The following is a 23,282-nucleotide window of genomic DNA, read 5'->3' on the forward strand; positions in this document are numbered from 1 at the left end:
CATATAAATATTTTTGCTACCAAAACAGACCTTTCGACTGTCAGTGTTTGTCTAGTTACTCAAATTTTTATTTATTTATTACTCATTACTCTTTTCAAAGTAATATTATTACTTTATTAATTACTCCCTGCCAACAGTAATTAGTTAAACTACTGCTTATATTACTTTTCTGCTAGTCCCTATATTAAAACTAGTAATTGTAATTAGTAATTGTGAGCGTTTTGTTTGTTAAAATCAAAGTAATGGGAATATTTCCAGCTGCTGAATGTTTCCATCGTCCAAGCAATAAATGTATGTAGCAATTAGTGACACTGGGGAAAGTAATACTATTACTGTAGTATTATTAATCCCTTACTGGCCGCTGCTGTGAATGAACAACCTATAGTCTGATGGTGACGCGGTGATGGAAACAACAACCTGTCAGCTCCTCCCGTCCCACCCGTCCTCCTCTTTGTACTTTCTCCTCACTTGGAGGTTACCTTCCTCTGCTGAAAGTCACACATGCACCGCGCCGTAACCCTAACCCTGCTTCATAGGGATTTCTACAAATGTCATGAACATACCAGCTGCTGCTGATTGCCGCTGACAGCAGTGAAAAAAAAAGGCAGATTTTGATGAGCTCCATTTTAACTCGCAGGCTCTTCTACAAACGCCCAAATGTCAGGCCTCTGTTCTGTTTTTATCTGATCTCTTGTTTTTGTAGCTGTGAGCCGACGCTAATGTGATTTTTTACAGTTGAATTGGTGAGTGACTGTAGTGTTAATGAACACATTTTCATTATCAGCTGCGTGCTTCAGTTTTTAGATAAGTAACAGTCTGAGTGCAACAGTGTTATTTTAATGCATTCATTCATCAGGAAATTAGGTTGTGGCTGCATTTTTGTTACTAACCACAATAATATTCCCTCTGGTAAGCAACTATAGGCTATTTTATTATCCATCATATCAGATTACAGTCTCATATATCTCTGCTTTTTCCTTTTTGTTGTTAGTTGAAAAGATTCAGGATGTAAATGTGAAGAAATAAAACAGCATCTCAAGGGAAATAGGCAGCAGAGTTTATGGTTTTTATTGGGTCAAGAAACAAAAAGGAATAATGTTGAAAGACAGGATAAAGTGTGTGATAAATGTTTATATCAGGTACCAAAACAAGACTAAAACAAGGCTTTCTTGAGACTTTTACAGACAAAACTGTGATTTATTTTTAAGTCTTGTTGCTGTTTAAGATCCTTTTGATTGTGTGACTGTGTTTCAGGTTTATAATATTTAGTTCAGATAAATTCAACAGTGCTTGACCGGCACAAAGACTTTAACAAAAGCATTTTTCTGTGTCTTAGTGTAAGAATGAGGTTTTAGTTCAGGTCAGTGCACAAATAACTGCTGTGTGGACACTATTCCTGGAACATGTTGAGCTGTCACTGTTTATTTAGCTCCGTGTCGACTGATCCCAGGATTAACAACACAGAATGGTGACCAGATGCTGTGTCCATACAAGAAACCTTCTTTTGAACATTTTCAAAATGTTCCCACTCTGAGTCACTCAATCTTTACATAGACAGACTTTGGTCCAGACTTAACTATCTCAACAATGAATGAATCCGAAGGACTTTGGTGATTCATTAACTTTTCATCCAGCAACATCAGGACAACGTTGAAAAAAATCAACTTGTTTTGCTGTAATTTGCTAAGCTGTTGGTGCGTTCCATTCATCTTGGAAGTCCAAAGTCGGAGCTGGGAATGACATCCGAGTTGACCAAAATCCAGTACAGCAAGTTGGAAACCCAAGCTCTAGCCATGTTAGCCATTAGCCATTGTTAGCAACATACATTATGCTGTATTTTGCTCATACAAACACGTCCACGACTGATTTAATGAGGAATAAAAGACAGAAGTGCCAATAAACAGAATCTTGGATTTTGAAGTCGAGGTTGGTGAGGTTCTTCTGAGTTTTCTAGTTGGAAATCCGACTTCAAGGGCCGTTCTGGGGTGAAATTTCTGACTGGGAACTCATAAAATTTCCGAGTTCAAATGAAATGCACCATAAGAGTCTCTGCATCTCTTGCGTCTCTGTGTGACCGGCCCCTTAGTCCCCATATGGCTTGTACATTTCCCATAATGTAACTTGTTTGCATCTTTCCTTCCCTGCCTGGTAAACGACCACGTCAGACCACCGACGTTTGAAGTCCCCAATCCTAATAATGCTAACATTACATATATTTACTGTCATCCAATGATCAAATAATGTTGAAACTGACAGATTACATTTTATTTAAGATTAATTGAAAGTCTAAGTGATCTTTTACACTTTAGGTTGCAAAAGTTCTCCTTCTACAGCTAAATAAACCATCTTAAAACCCACTGGATTAGTTGAAAAATGCATCGTCACAAATATTAAAGTCGACATGAAATTGGAAATCAGAGTGCTGACTGTAAAAACAAACAGCTTTAAATCACGAAGAAAGTGACAATCTGGAGATAAATGGTTTTCACAGCAACGACTGGTTACCAGTGTAGATTTCTATTCCCCTTTACCAACAATATCACGACTTTTAGCTCGTAATTTATTCAGCTGGGACTCGGCGATATCAGCTCGTTCCTCAGCTTCCTCCAGCTCATGCTGCACCTTCCGAAATTTAGCCAGATGGATGCTGGTTTGTTCCTCCTGCGTGTCACAGAAAACAATATGGGAAAGGGAGGCGTTGTTTTAGGTACGCGTCCAGCTAACACTTATTCACACTGTGTATTTTTACTCACCGCCTCCTCACACTGACGCTTATATGCTTTCACTTTCAGTTGCAGTTTGTTGACCAGATCCTGGAGTCTTGCCACGTTCTTCTTCTCCTCCTCACCCTGAAACATTTGAGGGATTACTCTCACACCTCATTCTTTTTAAAATCAGATTCATTATTCATAACAGGATTTACCTGATAAGTGAGCTCTTTAATTCTCCTCTCGTATTTCCGCACACCTTTCATAGCCTCGCCGCTGCGTTTCTGTTCTGCTTCCAGTTCATTTTCCAGCTCACGGACCTTAAAAATACAGTTTGTTTAACCCACTTTTCATTCTGTTTTTTCCTCCACATAATGATTTCGACCTTCTTTCACTCATACCCTGGTTTCCAGCTTCTGAAGCTCCTTCTTCCCGCCCTTCAGAGCCAGCTGCTCGGCCTCGTCCAGGCGCTGCTGCAGGTCTTTCACCGTCACCTCCAGGTTCTTCTTCATCCTCTCCAAGTGAGCGCTGGTGTCCTGCTCTTTCTTCAGCTCCTCCGCCATCATGGCGGCCTGTGAGCAAATGTTAATCTCTCTGTGAAATTTAATCTGCACGACCGAAAAACCTCAAAGACCAGCTGTTTCCTCGTTGGAATGTCTCTAAATTGGATAAAAGGGGCCGAAGACTTACATCCATGATGGCTTTTTTGGCCTTCTCATCGGCATTCCTCGCCTCCTGGACGGTGTCCTCCATCTCTGACTGCAGCTGAACTAAATCAGCCTCCGTCTTCTTTTTGGTGTTCAGCAGGCTGGCGTTCTGATCATTAGACGACATGTAAAGAGGACACGTTCATTTAAGTTGTGAGTGGTTTGGATCCCACACAAAACAATCCCACTGGAGGTACATTTATAGTTGGAGCATTTAATTTGTCCTCTTTGGTTGAGCTGCCCTACAAATACAAAATTAAACAGTAAATATTTTTTTTATTTGCAGTCAGTGTACTTTTCTTTTCAGTGTCTCATTTCCCAATTTTGGTTTTCTCATATCCAAACGAAAGCACACTGACCATCTGTGCTGTTGTGGCTGTATAAATGTGAGCAGACAGTAATTATTAAAGACAGACCAAATTAAATCAGAGTCATATCATAAAACTTTTATCATTTTTTATAGGCGTGCCTCCGCGGGACACAGAGATTAAACTGTGCCATGTTGAAATGGTGTGATCACCTTACAGGTACACGTCTTTTTACAATAAAACAGACCAATGAGTGTTAATCTCAAGATGTAAAACTATATCTGCATGTGTTCATGAAAAATGCAGCCCCTCAAAACAAAATGTCAGTGCATGTCTTTCCCTAGATTTTGGAAAGTTGGTTTACTCTAATGGAAATATGTTGAAAAAGAAGGTGATGATGTTTTTAACTGATTCCCAAAATCAAGATCAGGGTATATTTTGATGGTAAAAGTATTGGCTTTATAAACCCAGAACACTGTGAGCAAGTAAACCACTCAGACACAGAATAATTAGCTGGTTTTGCTTCAGCAGTAATTAAAAGAACTAAACGTTGCAGCTAAAAGGAAAGTGAACAACTCTAGATGGGCTAAAGATCCACCTTTTTATGCTTGTTTGTTACAGTTATTTGCTCTTTGTTATTTTTACTTAACAGTATTTTAAATTTCTCTGTACCGCACTTTAGTCAACACTTGCTTTTAAATGTGCTCTTTAAATAAATTGAGTGGAAATTAGTGATGTAAATTAGCCACCATTCCCTTTTCTATTGTGTGTTTAGTCTATGTTTAGTCCTGTTCAGTCTTTACCCGGCTTGTCTCGTCCTGTCCTCCCATGTCCTATATATCATCTAACCTGAGAGTGGAGCAGCTGAATCCTCTCGCTGACGTCGATCAGTTCCTGTTCAGCCAGCTTGCGGCTCCTCTCAGACTGCTCCAGCGCCGCCACCATCTCCTCATTCTCGGCCATCATCAGATTGTTGCGGCGATCCGTGATAGCAAGTTGTTCCTTTAAGTCCTCTTGACTGTGGAGCGCTTCATCCAGGTGGACCTGGATGTCCTGGGACAGAAAGTAAAAGCTTGGAGCTTTAAAGTCCAGATGGAATTAAATGAATAATGCCTTTATAACCCTTTAATATTACATCTACAGTTATATTGTACCTTTATTTTACAATGTATGCTAAATTAATTGACAACAAAATCAATTTCTTTGTACTTTTATACCGAAAGCCAATAATTTGTTCTTCCTGTAAAACAAAATGTGATGCACGTTTACAGATTTCGACCAATATTAATGTAAATATGTGGAAGCAAATACCACCCGCTTTCCATGTCATGTGGGGTTTAAAACGACCCATTATATCGGTGTTAACATGTCTGTGAGCGTTAACAAACCTTCAGCTGGGTCTGCAGATTCCTCAGTTGTTTGGTGACCTCTGCCGCCTGGCGGTTGGCGTGACCCAGCTGGATCTCCATCTCGTTCAGATCTCCCTCCATCTTCTTCTTGGTCCGGATGGCGTCGTTTCTGCTACGCGTCTCGGCGTCCAGCGTGTTCTGCAGCGTGTCCACGGTCCTCTGGTGATTCCTCTTGAGCTGGTCGATTTCTTCATCCTTCTCTGCCACCTTTCGGTCCACCTCTGACTTGATCTGGTTCAGCTCCAGCTGAAGGTGCAGGATCTTGGCCTCCTCATGTTCCAGAGAAGACTACAGCGAAAGAAACACAACACTTGAGGTTATTTGAATGAAGAATGGCGGTTTGGTGTCATTACAGGATAATACCAACCTCGACTTCCTCCAGAGCTGCCTGGGTATCTCTCTTCTCCTGTTCTGCTTGCTTTGCAGCTTTCTCCAGCTCGTGGATAGTTTTAGTGGATTGTCCAACTTGTTCGGTGATATCTGTGATCTCCTCTGAAAATGTAAAGAAAAACATCATCTTTGTTGGTCAGAAACAGTATAACTCCCTCACTTAATGGATGGTTTCTTTGATGCAGAACCCTTACGCTGGAGGTTTTTATTCTCTCTTTTCATGCTCTCCAGATGATCCATAGCCTCTTCGTACGAGTTTTTCAGCTTGAAGAGTTCTGTACTCAGCACTCTGGACTCTCTCTGGGAGACTTCCAGGTCTGATTGACTCTCCTCATATTTCTGTTTCCATTCGGCCAGAATCTAACAGAGGAGGAAACAGCTTGTGTAACGAATGCGGCTTTAACAGGATGCAAATGAGCATGTTTCTGACATACCTTGTCAAAGTTCCTCTGTTTCTTGTCCAAGGTGGCATTTGCCGCGTTTGACCTTTCCAGCTCAACCATGAGATCCTCGACCTCAGCCTGCAGCCTCTGCTTGGTTTTCTCCAGCGATGCACATTTGACATTTGCTGCCTCTGTCATCTCCTCAGACTCCTGCAGCCTCTGGGCCAGCTTCTTTCTTTGAAGCAAAGATAAATTGTGTTAAAGCGTAAGAAACCCATCAGCGCTGAGAACGCTGTGCAGTTCTTACTTTGCCTCCTCGAGCTCTTCGGTGCGCTGGATGGCGTCGGTCTCGTATTTGGTTCTCCACTGAGCCACCTCGCTGTTGGCCTTGGACAGGCAGCGCTGCAGCTCGGCTTTGGCCTCCTGTTCCTCCTCGTACTGCTCTCTGAGCAGCTCGCAGTCGTGGCGAGCCGACTGTAAACCGTGAGCCAGGGCGTTTTTTGCCTTAAAAAGCAAAAACATATATAACCGTGGTTTACTGCCTGAATTAAAACTGCTTTAGTGTAAAAATTAACTAATTAATCCTCACATTTTTTATATTTTTTGATTGTCTTATCAATGAATCGACTAATTGTTTGAGCACTAGTGACAAACATTGAAAGCAAAACAAAGCTGTGGTTGAAGTTATTTTCCAACGTAATGCAGCGAAGATCATCATCTTTGGAGGAGCTGGAACCGGAGAATATTTAACAGTTTTGCTTAAAAGGCGAGAACGATTAATTGATTATCCAAAGTGGTTTACAGATTCATTTTCTGTCTTCGACTATTTGACTAATCGATTAATTGGCTAATTGTTACAAGTTCTATCTAAAATAATAACATTTTGTCATCGCAGACCTTAATTTCTTCATCCAAAAGTCTCTTCAGCTCTTCGATTTGATGACTCCCGACAGATTTCACTCTGCTCAGCTGGGACAGAGTGATCTCTTTCTCTTCCAGCAGACGTGTGAGTTCACCTATTTTGGAAAAAGAGGACACAAACTAACTTAACCGTCCACATGAATTGCTGTTTTATCATTTCCCAACCAGAGGCTATATCACCTCATCCTACTTAAATGGAAATCGGTAGCACTCCCATCTCACACACAATGGATTATGGATGCCATGTCTCACCTCCAGCTGGAGTAGTGAAAGTGTACCTCCACTCAGAACTTATTATATATGTATAAATTATTATTAGTTTTCTAAATATATCAATATAAGAGGATTATGTTTTGGTTATATGATCCATATATGGCAACACGTGAAGGTCATGCCACTATGTGACAAAACCCAAATAAAATCAGTTCAAATAATTGTTGTTTTTTAAGTTTACTTTCAGTAACGTACCATTTTCAGTTTGTAGGCGAGCACTCAGTGTAGTGGAATCAGTCAGGGACCTCTGGGCTTCATCTGCTTTGGTCTTGTATTCGTTCATTTGGTCTTCAAGGCTCCTGCACAGTTTCTCCAGATTAGCCTGAAATATTGAGCATCGGTTATCACGAGCAAAATAAACTCTTAATGTTAAGAAAACAGTTCATGCGTCTCTTACTTTGCTTTTCAGGACACTCTCCATGCTGCTCGCCAAGTCATCGATCTCCATCTTCAGCTCACTTTTCTCTTTCTCCAGTTTCTGCTTCACTCTCTGAATGTTGTCTATCTGCTCACTGAGCTCGGCGACGCCGTCGGCCTGTTTCTTGCGTAACGTCGCAGCGATAGACTCGTGCTGCAGGGTGGACTCTTCCAGATCGCGGCGCAACCTCTGAAACTCTGAGTCGCGCTTCTTGTTGAGCTCAGCCTGAGCGGCGGTGGCTCCTCCGGCCTCCTCCAGCCTCTCGCTGATCTCCTCCAGCTCCCGGGACAGATCACACCTCTGCTTCTCCACTTTGGCTCGAGCCGAGCGCTCGGCCTCGATTTCCTCCTCCAGTTCTTCAATGCGAGCCTGCAGTGAAATTGTATTAACTTATCTTAACTAAAATGTTAAGTATATTAGAGAAAATGTATTTAAATGGGCCAATGGGAGATACCTGAAGCTCTTTAATCTTCTTTTGCAGTTGAATGCCGAGGGCTTGCTCGTCCTCCATCTTGCACTGCAGGTGGCTGATTTCAAAGTCCTTTCTGAAAATAATTAATTTTATTCTTATCAGCAGAGAAAACATTTATTATTTGATTATTGAGATTGGCACAGTTTTTACAATTAAATTGCTAAAAATGCAGTTTTTTTCATGTGAAGTCACTGTCATGCAGGGGTGGATCTAGAGGAATAAAGCCCCTAAATGAAGATATTTTAACTCAAACTAAAACATTACAGGTGGCATCAGACATTATTTACAAATCTTCAGACATTTACATCTATACTTCTTTTCTTTTTTTCATGGAATTTAAGCCTAAATTAATTTACATGAAGTTTTAGGTTTATAAACAACTTTTACTTTTTCAGTCTCTCTTCCATCTGCTGTCTTTCATTCTCCAGGTCCATGATGGTTTCCTGGGACAGCTTCAGATCCCCCTCCAGTTTTCTTCTGGATCTCTCCAAGTCTGCACGCACCTTCTTCTCCTGCTCCAGGGAGCCCTCCAGCTGCAAGAGTCCAGAGCTGCACGTCAACCGAGGAAACCGGACCTCAACAGTCCACTAATAATAGGTACCTCATTCGCCGCCGCTATAAGTCTACGTGGTCGCCATATTGGGAAGGTTGCCCTAGAAAACCGACTGTAACTCGCTCAATTCTGAACATTTCTAAACAATTCAAATTAGCTCTATGCCTAAACATTAACCTTCTGAATGGCCATAACTTCTACTAGAACATCAAGCGTAAATTATTTATGATTTTAGCTAAAAATGTAGATTTCTATACATATTACATTGTTACTAAGCCACCTGAGTGCTTGTTTTTGTTTTTGTTACCATGTGTTGATACTTTATGCACCAGCTAACACACTCTGGCATTCATATATTCATTGTTTTCATTCTGTATTTTGGCCAAACTGCTGCTCCTTTTTTCTTTTTTGTTATCAGTGCCTGTCTGTATATTTCGTCTGTCTGAATATCCAAACACCACACATGCCTGAAGCATTAATTAACTAGTATCTGGGTCAATTTCCCCCGTTTATAACAAACCAAATTTCATGAAAATCGGTTCAGGATTAAGCGAGTTACAGTCGATTTTGTTGTGCAGTCTTAATCTCTCAGTATTGTTAACTAGCTGATCTTCACCTCCCCAATATGGCCTTCGCGCAGACACACGTCATATCGAGACGTTGGTCTTTATCTGCACTTACGTCATCGACCTGTTGCTCCAACTTGACTTTGGTCTTCACCAGACAGTTGACTTTATCCTCCTCGGCCTGGAGGTCATCCAACGTCTGCTGGTGCACCTCCTGCAGAGCTTTGATCTCCTTTGAAGACTTCATCAGATTTTCCTCAAGAGTGGTGAGCTCCTCGACCAGATTCTTAACCTGCAGAGAGAGAGGAGGCGATTTATTGAGCGTTAAAAGTGTTAAAACACTTAAACCGAAGAGGCACGCCGCGGTCATCAGAGGCACCTTATTCTCTGTGGCGTATTTCTCCTTCTCCACTTTGGCGATGGTGAGTTCGAGGTCGTCGATGTCTCTTTTGAGCTCCGAACATTCGTCCTCCAGTTTCCTCTTCTTGGCGGTGATCTCGGCGTTGATCTCCTCCTCTTCCTCCATCCTCTCGGAGAACTCTTTGACTTTGGCCTCCAGGTGGATCTTGCTCTTTATCAAGCCCTCGCACCTCTCCTCGGCATCGCACAGGTTGTCCCTCTCCTGAAGACACAGTGGTGCATCATTAAGGATCTTGGTGTCATTTTAGACCATAATGCTATAAAGCTTGTCCCATCTTAAGAAATATTGCAAAAATCTGATGTTTCTTTTATTTTCCCCTGTATAGATTATTGTAATTCCCTCAACACGTGCCTCAGCTGGGCCTCCTTAAAGCGTTTATTCTACCCTACAAAGCCAAAATGCAGCTTCATATAAACTTGACTGAACCCCCTAACTGTTATAAAATTGATCAATATATAAATTTCAGTGAGCTAACATCTTGGTTATTTAGTTTATTATCCCACATTAATAAGACAGAAGCTAAATCCAGTCACGGAGAATAAAAATCAGCTAAACTAGCTTCACAGATGAGCAGTAACTGCCAGATCATTTGTGGTCCAGCTACATTTAAATGACAAACATATTAAAATAATAATATAATAAAGGTAATTATTAGTAGTATCATTTAAACAATAGTAGTTAGAAAGCTTAAAGAACACATTTTGTTTGCTGATATTATGTTTTCCCCTCAATCAATCGTATTCCCTGAAGCTTTTCCAACAGGAAGTACAATAAATACATAATATGAAGGAATTACATTCAGTCAGTTGAACACTTTAAAACCCTTTTTCCCTTAATTTCAGATTACTGTAAACTTCTAATAGTAGCCTGGATGTTTATTTGCTTTAATCACTGAACTCCCCCTGCCTTTATTGGGGACAGGCCTCTATTTGGGACAGGCCTTTAATTCCAGGTTCTCTTGAGTTTTGTTCAGCAAATTTGACAACTAACATGATGATTATGATGCTTCAGAGGTTTTTTTCTGTCTCTGTTGTTTACCGTGTTACCGGTAATTCAGAATGAATTAACGTTATACTTTTGTTGTTGATAGTTTTTGTAAAATATTGAACGATTGAATTGTGGAGAATCTATAACTGATCTGACGATGTGCAGCAGGTACATACTGACAGAAGATTAGTGTAGGAGATCAAAACGACTTAAAACTCGCTCAAGCAGGCAACCTGGTGGGATTTAAGAGGTTTTATACATCGAGATAATTTCTATAAAATCCAGACCAGGCCTCTATTGGAGACCTGCGTTTATTTGGAAGTTTTACGGTAACTGGATTTACTACTCTCTGCCTTTGTCGAGCAGCCGGCTTTGAACCAGCCGCCGTCGTCCCTCCATTGACTTCCTGTAAAATTCAGAATCAACTACAAAATCCTGTTGATTACATTTTATGTACTTCATGACCTCGCTCCCAGTTACATTTCTGATCTCCTCCACGCTCGCTCCTTTTCTCCATCAACCACCGGCTCCAAATGCAAAACTAATGTGACCTTGCCTTTGCTGTTTTAGCTCCACATTCCCCAATCAGAAGGATCTCTAATAGCCTTTTTATAGATCTGCTTCTCCGTCTTTATTTATTTATTTTTCTTTTTGAACTCCTTTCCTCTTGTTTTATCCATCCATATGTTAGTATGTATGTGTATGTATGTTTATTTATGTGTAAATGTGTGTTTGAGAAGCACTTTGTGTTCTAAAAAGTATATAAATAAAGCTTTTTCTTACTTAATTTCATACATTTATACATTTGGACATGTTGTGTGACGATACGTTTTCCCATTTTATTATTACTTTTTTTATTAGTTTTGTTGGAATATCTTTATTTTTATAAACATATATATATATTTACATTTTCTTTACTGTATATACTTTTAATTAGCATATTTTTCCAAATATTTAATTAATTTCTTTTGATTAATTTATTGATTAACTACCAGGGAATGCGGTGTGGTGCTAAATTTAAGTTTCTAACGTGTCACTTGCTATAAAGCTATTTTAGAAAGTTCATTTTGTTTAGTATATTTTGAATATTATGTATATTTTAATTATAATGAATAATATTTATTGTATTTCTCTCCTAATATGTTCTAAGTGATTTGCTCTGTTCCTGTTTATATTCTATTTCTACTTTTTGAGTCCCGATGTGTCCAATCAATGACGCTTCCACTTATCTTACATTAGTATTGATTATGTAGTTGCTGAATTTAAGTATATTCTCTCCTAATCTCTTTATCGGACAGAATAAAATCAATACACACAGACCACTTTGGGGTGTTTACGTACTGCCTGGATTTGAAGGTAAAGGTCGTTTTTCTCCTGGACGAGCATGACCATCTTCTCCTCCAGCTCCTTCCTCCGGGCCTCCGACTTTGCAAACTCCTCTTTGAGTCGAGAGAACTGCTCTTTAATGCTCTGCATCTCCTTCTCCGCCTCGGCGCTTCGAAGCAGAGGCTTTATCTTGAAGAAGAGCCTCATCCAGGGCCAGTTCTTCACGTTCATGAAGGAACGGATGTTGTACTGGATGATGAAGATGGACTCTCTGTGGAGGGAGAAAGATTCAAATCTGAATGACCTTTTTTTAAGGTTTTCCACGACTCATTTTATTCTAACATGTTCAGTGCATTAACACTGATGATGTTAAGCAGGTATACTGTTTGCCATGTTTACCACCTTAGTTTACTGTGTGAGCGTGCTAACATTTGCCAGTTTACTGCTAACATGGCTACAGATAACTATTTTATGGGAAGTCCAGCATATTTTCTACTGCTACCATCAAACTAAAGTAATATCAGATACAAGGGTAACACTTTTTTGGTTTTGTCTGCCTAGTTTATAGAGTATTTAACATTTGTAACATGTGGACAGTTGCTCTTTGCCTGTAGATCATATAGGTTATTATTTAGAGTGTCTGACAGTTTGTTGTGATTTGTGAGAGACCTTTTCTTCGCCATCTCTTTGAGCCTCAGCCGGGTGACGTAACCTCTGGCCACAGCCTGGATCCGAGTCATCAGCACCGCCAGCCGCTCATCCCTCATCTCCTCCAGGAGACCCAGGAGGCCGGCTTTAAAAAACACCTGCAAGAAGATACGACCGGGTTCATTTTCCAGGACCTTTCCAGGACCTTTTACAAAACAATACAAGAACAGCACTTGCTCACAAACGGTCAAATAATTTACCATTAGACCATTTAACCCCAGTTTTATTCATCACATGCATGACTCTGGGTGAAGGGCTAAAATATGATTAAAAACACAGATTATTTCCAGGATATTTGGATATTTTAATCAGGTTCCAGGTGTTTCAGTGACTGGAAAGCAAATTTAGCTCATTTACAAAGTTTTCCAGGACGTGTGGGAACTATTTCCTGACTTCTTTTAGAATGACATACACTGGTAGTCTTTGGTAAAAGTCCATGATGGGAATCTAAAATGGTCCAGACCGACACAATCCTGGATATATGGAAGACAATCTCTTGAGTTCATTAAATTATTTTACTGTAGCTATTTTGACCAATTTCCTTGCACTAAATGTTGAGTCACACTTCCTTGTTTGTAGTGTTGAAGATGCATTTTCAACACACAAACGTCTCACATTGACCCTGCAGACAGTGAGATTTTATTCTGACTGGAACAAGTTTTTATTGGAAAAAATAGAAAAGCTTAAAAACGTCACTACATGCATCACTATTTTCTAGAAATGTCATGACATTTAGGCCAGAAAAATAAGTCAGTAAAATCCTGGAGGGGCTGACGTTGTCAGTATTTTAGAGAATTTTTTGGGAGGGGCTCTAAAATATTGATCATCATGGATTATGTGTAAATTTAGGCTCCTATTTGTACTACATCATTAACTTTAGATCAGAAAATATACATAAATAAACCCTACCAGTCCCAGTCAGTGTGAAGGGACACTGTGAGCTTCCCCGATTGGTACAGTTTACACACCGGGGGGCAAACGTCTTATTAAAATACCTATAAATATATTATATATACCTTTGTGTATCCAAATCTGTACTGGGAATGATCCACATCAATGGAGGAGAGCAGTTTCTCTGAAGCCTTCTTGCTGTCAATGAACTGCCCCTCAGGGATCGCGCTGGCGTTCAGGATCCTGTATCTGTCTCAGAGAGAGTCACAGTTAGGTTGTGTGTGTGTGTGTGTGTGTGTGTGTGTGTGTGTGTGTGTCTAATCCTCCCACACATCACCTCTGTCTGAAGTCTCCGTACAGGATCCTGCTGGGGAATCCCTTCCTGCAGATCCTGATACCTTCCAGCACGCCGTTACAGCGCAGCTGGTGAAGGACCAGATGATGGTCCATGGACCCTGCGTGGAGAAGACATGTGGAGCCAACAGCTGGTTAGCTTAGCTTAGCATAAAGACTGTAAACAGGGGAAAAAAGCCACTTCTGAAGCCCACTGATTACTTCTTCTTTATTCCGTACAAAAACGTAAAGACTTGAAAGTGGTGTCAATCTTTCTTATCTCTCTTCTTACCTGGTGTCTTGGTTTCATTGGGGATGATACACCTCACAAAGTGTGGATGAGTGGACCGAAGGTTGGCCATCAGTTTATTCAGGTTTTCCTGCAGGAGATCGACATTAACAGTCCGTCTTGATGTTCACTTGGAGGAATGGTTTAGATAATATTTAGGGCTAATGTTCAGGGCTGTAGTTAACAGAAGTCTTGTTATCTGGAGCACAGTTAATATGATTCTTAAGTTACACATGATAGGATTCAGTTATTTTTAACCTCAGTTTGCTTAAATGTCCTTTTAGGCCAAAAAAAGAGAAGAAATACATTAATATAAATACATTAATATACATTATTATGCTTATTTTAGACCAGCGGTTCCCAACCTTTTTCCTTAATGACCCCTTTTCTATTATTTAGTAAACTGACTAAGTTACATATTTTATGTATATTTCATATTATATTAAAAACTGTACAATGAACCAAAACAGTGAACTCAGTAGCTCCAACAGATGATAGAATATACGTATTTTATATATTGTCTGGGTCATATATAATATGTCATATCCCACATTTCAGTTCTCTGTATTATAAAGTACCTGACAATATATAATAGGGTCCAGTATGATGTTTTTTTTTTAACTAAAATTGATCATATTTTTATTATTATGTATCTCTGTATTCTAACAACTGATCTCAGTGACATTTTTAATTCACTTTTAATTCAATTTCATTTGTACAGCGCCAATTCATAACAGAAGTTATCTCAGGACACTATTAAAAGATTGTACTCGTATAACATTACTCTCAGTAACTGTCAGTTTAACTGTATATTCTGTTCTGTATAGGGAAACTTTATAGCAAATATGCAATGTTTATTAATGTCCCTGTTAAATAAACTAACAGATAAATAAATAGTTGTAAAAAATGAAAATAAAATTAAAATTTAAAGAGAATTCTGCAAAAATCTTCTGGTCTATTCAAGATTATCTGATGGTAGTTGAGGATGATTGATCTGTGCCTCCATACTGACACCAAATCAATCAATCAAAGTGATTCCTTCAGCTATGGTCGTATATTATTACCCTGAAAAGTGCAGAAACTGTCTGGAAAGAAGAGCCCTTTTTCTTGAAGCTCTTCTTATGTCCATCTGCAGAAACATAAAGAGAAACAAGGTAAGAGATAAACATTTAAAGGCGACGTAACGCCGGTGCAACCCGTCTGTGAACTGACCGTCAACAGAGGAATACGTGGCGAAGAGCTGAGAGAGCAGCTTGAGGGAGGCTTTCTGGTACAGCTGCACCACAGTCTCGTTCAGAGGGTCTTTGTTCTTCTCCAGCCAGCCGCTGATGTTGTAGTCCACAGTGCCGGCGTAGTGCATGAGCGAGAAGTGAGCCTCCGCCTTCCCTTTGGCGGGTTTGGGCTTCTGGAAGATGCTGTTCTTGCCCAGGTGTTGGTCGTACAGCTTGTTCTTGAAGGAGCCGTCTGTCGCCTTTGGAAACATGCACTCCTCTTCGAGAATAGAGAAAATGCCCATCGGCTGCAGGAACAGAAAGCTGATTAGTGTTTGAATGCATCTGTCGTTAATATGAATGGTTCATAAAGAGGGGATGTACCTTCTCAATGAGCTCAATGCAGGCTGCCAGGTCCATGCCGAAGTCAATGAACTCCCAATCAATCCCCTCTTTCTTGTATTCCTCTTGCTCCAACACAAACATGTGGTGGTTGAAAAACTGTTGCAGCTTCTCGTTGGTGAAGTTGATGCACAGTTGCTCCAGGCTGTTCATCTGGATTAAACAATATCGATTCAATAAGTGTACATTTCTAGAAAGATTTCTTATTCTACGCAGGAGAGAATCCTGTTATTCTTAGCCGTGATAATAAAAATATCCCCATGGTAAATTGAAGATTGAGATTTTTATAAGAGAAAAGGTTATTTTATAAGAGAAAAAGTTATTTTATAGGGTAAAAACATATAATTCTGAGATAAAAAGTCATTTTTATAAGATAAAAGTCATCAAGATAAAAAGTTATAATTTGTGAGTTAAAAATGAAATTCTGACTTCTTATCTCATAATTTTGACGTTTATCTCATAATTATGACTTAACATGAACAATATTTCATTATCCAGGCAGATTTTTCTACATATTTTTTTATTTTACTGGCAGAAATGTACTTCCACATGTTCACCTCAAAGATCTCAAACCCTGCGATATCCAGGACGCCAATGAAATGCTGTCGTGGAAGTTTGGTGTCGAGCTGCTGGTTGATCCTCGTCACCATCCACAGGAACAGCTTCTCATACACGGCCTTCGACAGGGCGCCCATGGCGTTGTTCACCTGTGCTCAAACACAATCTGTTAATTCAACTGTCATTCACACCCAACACAGTTAACACACCTTTTAAGACGCAGAAACACGTGAACTGTACCTGCTGCGGCGTCTGACCTTTGGTGACATACTCATTCCCGACCTTCACTCGGGGATAACACAGCGCTTTCAGCAAATCAGCAGAGTTCAGACCCATGAGATACGCCACTTTGTCCGCCACTGTGGGATGTAAAGCACACATACTGGAACTTCTGACGTGATAAACACATGAGAGTGAAGCTGTTGTGTTGCCTGAAGCTCCGACGTCTCACCCTCGGTGCCGTCGGGCTCCGCCTGCTCCTCCCGCTGCTTCTGCTTGAACTTCATGTTCCCGTTGTGCATCACAGCCCCGGTCAGCTTGTAGATGCCCACCTTCTCCTCCGTGTTGAACCCCAGGATGTCGATGGCACTCTGGAGGAACAGATACAGGAGTTAACTGACATTAATTGTGATTTGTAGCTGTTGGTTGTTAATCAGATTTTAGTGGTTGTAGCCATGGATGGAGTCAACATTGTGGAGGACCAAATAAGCCAGGGGACAGAGGTGACTTTTTTGACTTTGGGCTGCAGCAGTGGGGCTCTGACTTGTGCGAAAGTGGCATGAAGGATGTGTTTCAGTTTTCCAGTTATTCCTAATTTATCCAATTCCAACACTGTTTATGGACTCCAGTATGCAGAAATATCCAAATACACTAAAATAAGTCAGGTCAGAGGTCAATGGGTCTCTTTTTGAGAATGGCCATGCCAGTTTTTCCATCGCCAAAATTTAGTCTAACTTTTATTAAACATTATTTAGCCTCTTTCCCGACTTGTTAACATAACATGGTTGCTAACAATGGATGCGTCAGGTCATCTAAGTATCTTAACTCTAGCTGTAAAACAGCAGCTACAGCCTCTGAAAGACAGTGTGGGGTGGAAGAGGGAAGCATAATGAGGTGGCCCCTGCTGCCTTAACCATGAGGCATAAATACAGATTTCCACTATTTCATACATTTGAAAATGGTTTGAATTTCGACTCGAGCTCACCTGAAAGTCTACTTTGAGACGTTTAGCCGGGGGGAGCTCTAAAACATGTTCATTGTTTTATGTGATGTGTGATTCTTGAAGGGGTGTGTGAGCTAGAAACTACAGTGGCTAATGTGGACGCCCCTATTTAGAGCCAGTGTTTATATAGACACATGGCGGTTCAACACGGAAGGAGACCCGCGGCGTCTGTAGATAAAAACATCTCATTCTATGGTAACGAAAGCACAACGATTCTTATATTCAGTTATATTCAGTTCCTATAACCAGTTTCTTTTAACATATTCTGACTCTTGACTTTATTCTTTTTCTCTTACTACGTTTATTGTTGCTAATTCCTTGAATATGAAACTTAGTTGGGAATAAACCTGATTCTGATCCTTATGATACTTTATGATAATATATGATGAATTAATGATCGCAATCAAACTGTAATCAACTAAAACTAACAAAAGAGTTTAAAAATGTCTTGATTTCCATTTCTCTGCACACACACACACACACACACACACACACACACACACACACACATATACAGTATATCTGACGCACACACACTCACGTCTGTGGCCATCAGCTCCTCGGTGTCATTGATGCTCAGCACAGTGATTTCACCCTGGCTGATGAAAGGGAAGTCATATGGATTGGTGGTTATCAGCATCATCTCTGAAAAGGAAATACAGAAAGTATTGATTCGTCTGTGCAGGGTCGAAGTGCAGCACCGGTATAGAAATAAGACATTTAAGGCGAATAGTTACGGGTGTATTTACCTATTAAATCAGGCTTCTTGTTGGACATGATCTGATAGAAGATGTGGTAGCTCCTCTCTGCCGGCAGCTGAAACGTCACTCTGGATTTTTCCAAAAGGTCTGATCATGAATATAAACAAAGATAAAATATATCTTATAGAACTTAATACTTAATAAGTGAAATGTCAGTGACACTATGAGCAAACTTACACGTCTCAATATCCGCTGACGACAACTTCCCCTTCGTTCCAAAGTGGATGCGGATGAATTTTCCCTGGAAATGTTATTAAATTATTATTATGTGTTATAATGTTACATTATTACATTAGTTACAATATATTACAACTTAAAATGTCTCGACTACTAAAACATATAATATTCTTTACATGTTATTATGTATTATGTAACATTTACTACATATTATTCTGTACTCTGTATAGTTTATTATGTTTAATAGTTTATGCTCAAACTTTTTACTTGGAGAGATTGTTTTGTGTTTTTAAAAAGCAAAATGCTACTAAGATCCCTTCAGTGACACTTTGCCTGCTGTACTCAGATTATGAACAATTATTAATATATAGAGCATTTTTACCCCCCCCAAAAAATCAATAAAACAGCATAAATAGTGAATTATATTATTTAAAAAAAGTATTATTATGTCTTTTAGCTAGCGGGCCAAAATGAACCTTCTGGGGTTCCACTTTGGGAGCCATGTTTCATGTTATACTACACAATATGTTATGTTACTACATTATCACCATATATTATATTCAAAATGTAATCCGATACAGTTACTAATTACCTGTTAAAAAATGTAGTCAGTAACCTAAAAGTATCACAATAATTACCTCAACACCAAATATGTAAATAAAAAGAAAGAAGAAAAGAAACAGTGTGACCTTTCTTCTGTAATCTTTCTTTAAAACTATTTTTTTCCTGAATGTAACTGTAATCTGATTATGTCTTTATTTCTGTAACTGTAATGGATTAGTTGCCTCTCCCAAGTCTCCCCAAGTCTGATTATATTTTACATCCAATACTCTATTATACAATGTTTATATAATATACTGTTTTATTACATGTACTATAACATATTTATATATTAAAACAGATAAATATTAAGTTTATTATTCTGTTACAGTATCATATCTCTCTATGTGCTGCTAGTCACACCACTGAGACTGTACTGCAGTATAAATTATAATTTTGAGTTTAGTTCTTGTATACTTTGTATTTCTGGTCGTATTTTATAGACTTTTAATTACTTATTTATCTGTTTGTGTACTTATTTCTGTCCTTGTGTTGCTTAATTATCTCAATTGTCTCTTTACATCAGCGTCACAAAGGTCCTGTGATAGCAGATTCAGTCTGTCATTATCAACAGGATTCAAAAATCAGTTATAACAACAAGTTTAATCATAATGGCGGCGCTCAGCTTCCGTACTGAACTTACAAATCTGGAGGAGTTGTCGTTCCTCACAGTCTTGGCGTTCCCGAAAGCTTCCAGCAGAGGGTTGGCCTGGATGATTTGATCCTCCAGAGTCCCCTAAAAACTCCCACCAAGAACACAAACTGCTGTGTTAACACATGCTTTCAAACCCTGATCAATATATTGATAGATCGTTAACAGAAGAGGGACGAACCTGCATTTTGCCAGCAGGTTGCTCTTTCTTGCTCGAGTCTCCAAATGACGCAATTGTTGCGAAATACTGGATGACTCGCTTTGTGTTGACGGTCTTACCGGCACCAGATTCTCCACTGAGGAAAGGACGGCATGACATGAGTGATGGGACATTATAATATATATCTATATGTATATAGATATATATTGATTATCTTTTAGGAAACAACACATGAAGTCACACTTACGTGATCAGGATAGATTGATTCTCTCGATCTGTTCAAAGGGAAAGAAACTGGGTGAAACATTCGATATATTCCAGCTGAGTTTGAGGAGTCAGTGTTCATTCTTATTTATGTTTAGTCTTTTTAGTTGCACTATAAAACCTGAATATAAAACCTTAATAAAATAAGTTAATATAACTTAATCCTCCAACAAATTGGAGTCACTCATTCACATTAATTAAACCCAACTCATTTGTTTTACATGAACTTAAACGTGTTCAGTGTTTTCAGTACAGGCGATATAATTCTTTTATAATTCAGTTTATTGATCATCATAAGCTCAAGTATGCATCCAAATAATTCTTAATGATCCCCCCAAGTTGTTTTTAATCATACGTCAGCTGTTTTTACAGGTTAACTCGTGTTACAGTAAAATAATACACTCTAACACTTATTTTAACTCAATTCTAAAGGTTAAAAACATTTTACAAGGTATTTAGTTTTTTTAACAGTACAAATAAAGACAACAACTAAATTAACTTATGAGGTTTTACAGTGATATTATTCTGAAATAAGACATTCTGCATTACTTTTTGGAATTTTAAGTGTATTTTTATGCTACTTTTACACTTTGGTAACAAGTATTTATACACTGAAGTATTGCTTCTCTCAGTAAAAAGATTGGTAATATATATTATATATATTATATGATGGGAGTGGACCTGTGAGCATGAACTGGTAGGCGTTGTCAGAGATGGAGAAGATGTGTGGGGGGGCCTCCTGACGTTTCTTCCCGCGGTAACCGGCCACAACCTCTGGGTTGTAGACTGGAAGCCACTTGTAAGGGTTCACAGTCACACAGAAGAGTCCAGAGTAGGTCTGTGAACGCGAGAGAAGACAAAAACCAGCATGATAAAACAAAATATTAATCAGGTTTGTTCAATCAGACAACAGAAAACAATCAGTGGGTTACGTAGATCATCCAGGCAGCGTAGCGCTCTTTGAGGTTGAAGAGCACAGCGGGTTCATGGAGATGCGTCAGCAGCGCCATGTCCTCGATCTTGTCAAACTTTGGAGGGTTCATGGGTCGGATGTCGTCCAGGTGAACTGTTACAACCTGAAGAGTGAATTCAAAACGTTTCCGCTCAATGAAATGATAAAAACAGGAAACAATGTGAGAGTCTCTGCTTTTAGAAACACCCACCTTCCCATCCTCAGTCTCCACGGTGACCTTGGCGCCGTCTTGGCTTTTGATTTTTCCCTTCACGTACTCCTGCTTCGGGTCGGGCACAAAGACGGCTGTTTTGGCATCGAACAGCGTGTTCTGGGCTGCGATCCTCTCCCGCTCTGACTTGCGGAGGTACGGGGCAGCCACCCCAAATATCTCCATCTCTGCGTCGCTCATTTTATCGACAGTAGCTGCACGAGCGGGACGAACACGCACTTGAGAATAATGCGCAGACGTTGGTCGGGGTTTGAGATAACTGCAAACGATCAAATCTCTCAGAGCCTTCGAATAAGATTCCCCACAGACGGCACAGACATCCCTCACCCTAACTAGACTTTAACAGCCTTTATAAGCGATGGTCGGGGCCTATATTTGGAGATCTGGCTCCTACGCCACCTTGGAAAACTCAAGTATGTCCATTTTGTATTTCGAACTGTCTATGTATAGCTGTATTGTGTCACTTTTAAACGGTTTCAATTGTAATCCTTCAGACTGTCCATTAAAAAGCAATGAATGCTAAGGACTGCAGCTTAGAGGGCTTACGGTCCCGACATGGCGGGCCTCATTTTCTGGGATCAGGGAAGATTAGGTCTGTTAGGGTGACGCTGAAATTGTGGCATTGGCTGTCTGGAAGAGCCGAGCTGATCACACACACACACACACACACGACTGTTTGGGTTCTGTGTTGGGAGGGTTGACGGGCAACATTTAGCACACTGCAGACCTGAGAGACCCTGACTCTATTAACCCATTATTGGGGTATTTTTTTTATGCATATTTAGCATTAACCCAAAAATCTCAACAGTATAATTCCCCTTTGCTCTTATCCCTAACTGAGCTAAGCAAAAGTGTTGTGGCCCAAAACTGCTGCTGTAGGTTGGGCTCAGACAGAATTAGGTTTTAAGAATATATATATTTAATATTTGATTAATAATACATGTAACTGTAATTAATACACAATGTAGTTTACTTTATCTTGTTTATTGGGCCCAAAACTGCTTCTGTGGTTCAGGTTGGGTTGGGTCGGAGTTTTTCTTTCTTTAGAACATAAGCTTATTCTTTTCACTTTGTCACTAACTTTTTAAATAGTTTTAACAGGAAAACACCTCCAGAACAATAAGTTTGGATGTTCAGATCTTCATAATGTTTGACAACACATATTCTGGACTGTAATAATAATGATTCATTATAATTTGTTGCTTTCTCTTGGTCCAGTATTGCCATTGTGCAGATGTTGGAGACATTTTAAGGCCACGTTACACACTTCTTATTTAGCATCAGTAGTTGTAACCTTTGATCACGGACAAATTAAGTATTTCATTCAAGTGCTTTTAAAGTTTTTACACCCTCATCTTGTTGTGAGCTACAGAGTCGCCTTAAACTGGATTTACTGTTGTTGTTGCCTGCTGTTTGTTTTGTTGTATGTGAAGTTTTTGTGCTGTTTGTTTTAATGTTTTACTGTTTTATTGTATTGTTCTTTCTTCTTTCTGAAACTTTATGCTGCTGTCTTGGCCAGGACTCCCCTCTAAGAGAGATTTTAAATCTATATTCCTGGTAAAAATAAGGTCATATAAATTAAAAATACAGCTTTTTGTAATGTTTGGGATAAAGTGAGAAACCTCTACTGACTCTAGACTAAATATAGTATGTTCCAGAGATGGCTGTATCAAATTGAGATTTCAACTAACTGAACACTGCCAGCGTGTGAAGTGTGGAGCAGAAACTACGGTGGCCATGAAACTCGCCTCCTAAGGTAACAAAAACACAATGATTCCTATATTCAGGTGATTATACACTAATGAAAACACACCTATGAATATTATATTCCATTTCTACCAGTAGATGCTCCTGAATGTCACACACTGGACCTTTATTTATTATTATATAAAATAATAATTATAATAATAATTATCGCCAGAATTATGGGAATGAATTTAACTCTAATATGCTGATAAATGCTTCTATCATTCGTTATGTGTATATTTTTGTATCTTAATGAAGTCAAACGATTAAATCAAGGGAATC

General features: G+C 39.4%; 1 protein-coding gene across 1 annotated transcript; it reads right to left on the reverse strand.

Annotated features, from left to right (window-relative positions):
• Positions 1 to 1,045: 1,045 nt before the first annotated feature.
• LOC127356136 (myosin heavy chain, skeletal muscle, adult-like) lies at positions 1,046 to 21,532 on the reverse strand. Its single transcript, XM_051387658.1, has 38 exons — positions 21,234 to 21,532; positions 21,003 to 21,146; positions 20,752 to 20,908; positions 20,054 to 20,081; positions 19,828 to 19,942; positions 19,638 to 19,730; positions 18,395 to 18,458; positions 18,206 to 18,304; positions 17,998 to 18,101; positions 16,686 to 16,824; positions 16,475 to 16,593; positions 16,234 to 16,383; positions 15,659 to 15,829; positions 15,276 to 15,582; positions 15,128 to 15,192; positions 14,067 to 14,154; positions 13,779 to 13,896; positions 13,567 to 13,690; positions 12,512 to 12,648; positions 11,858 to 12,113; positions 9,488 to 9,730; positions 9,224 to 9,400; positions 8,377 to 8,522; positions 7,972 to 8,062; positions 7,497 to 7,886; positions 7,295 to 7,421; positions 6,803 to 6,921; positions 6,213 to 6,409; positions 5,957 to 6,140; positions 5,717 to 5,882; positions 5,500 to 5,624; positions 5,112 to 5,420; positions 4,573 to 4,776; positions 3,399 to 3,524; positions 3,110 to 3,280; positions 2,924 to 3,028; positions 2,754 to 2,849; positions 1,046 to 2,661 (listed from the first exon to the last, which is right to left on the reverse strand). Exons 1-38 carry the CDS (start codon positions 21,432 to 21,434, stop codon positions 2,518 to 2,520), a joined length of 5,799 nt encoding a protein of 1,932 aa, XP_051243618.1. The 5' UTR covers positions 21,435 to 21,532; the 3' UTR covers positions 1,046 to 2,517.
• Positions 21,533 to 23,282: the final 1,750 nt, after the last annotated feature.

Source organism: Dicentrarchus labrax, unplaced genomic scaffold, assembly GCF_905237075.1.
Source record: "Dicentrarchus labrax unplaced genomic scaffold, dlabrax2021, whole genome shotgun sequence".
Lineage (NCBI taxonomy): Eukaryota > Metazoa > Chordata > Actinopteri > Moronidae > Dicentrarchus > Dicentrarchus labrax.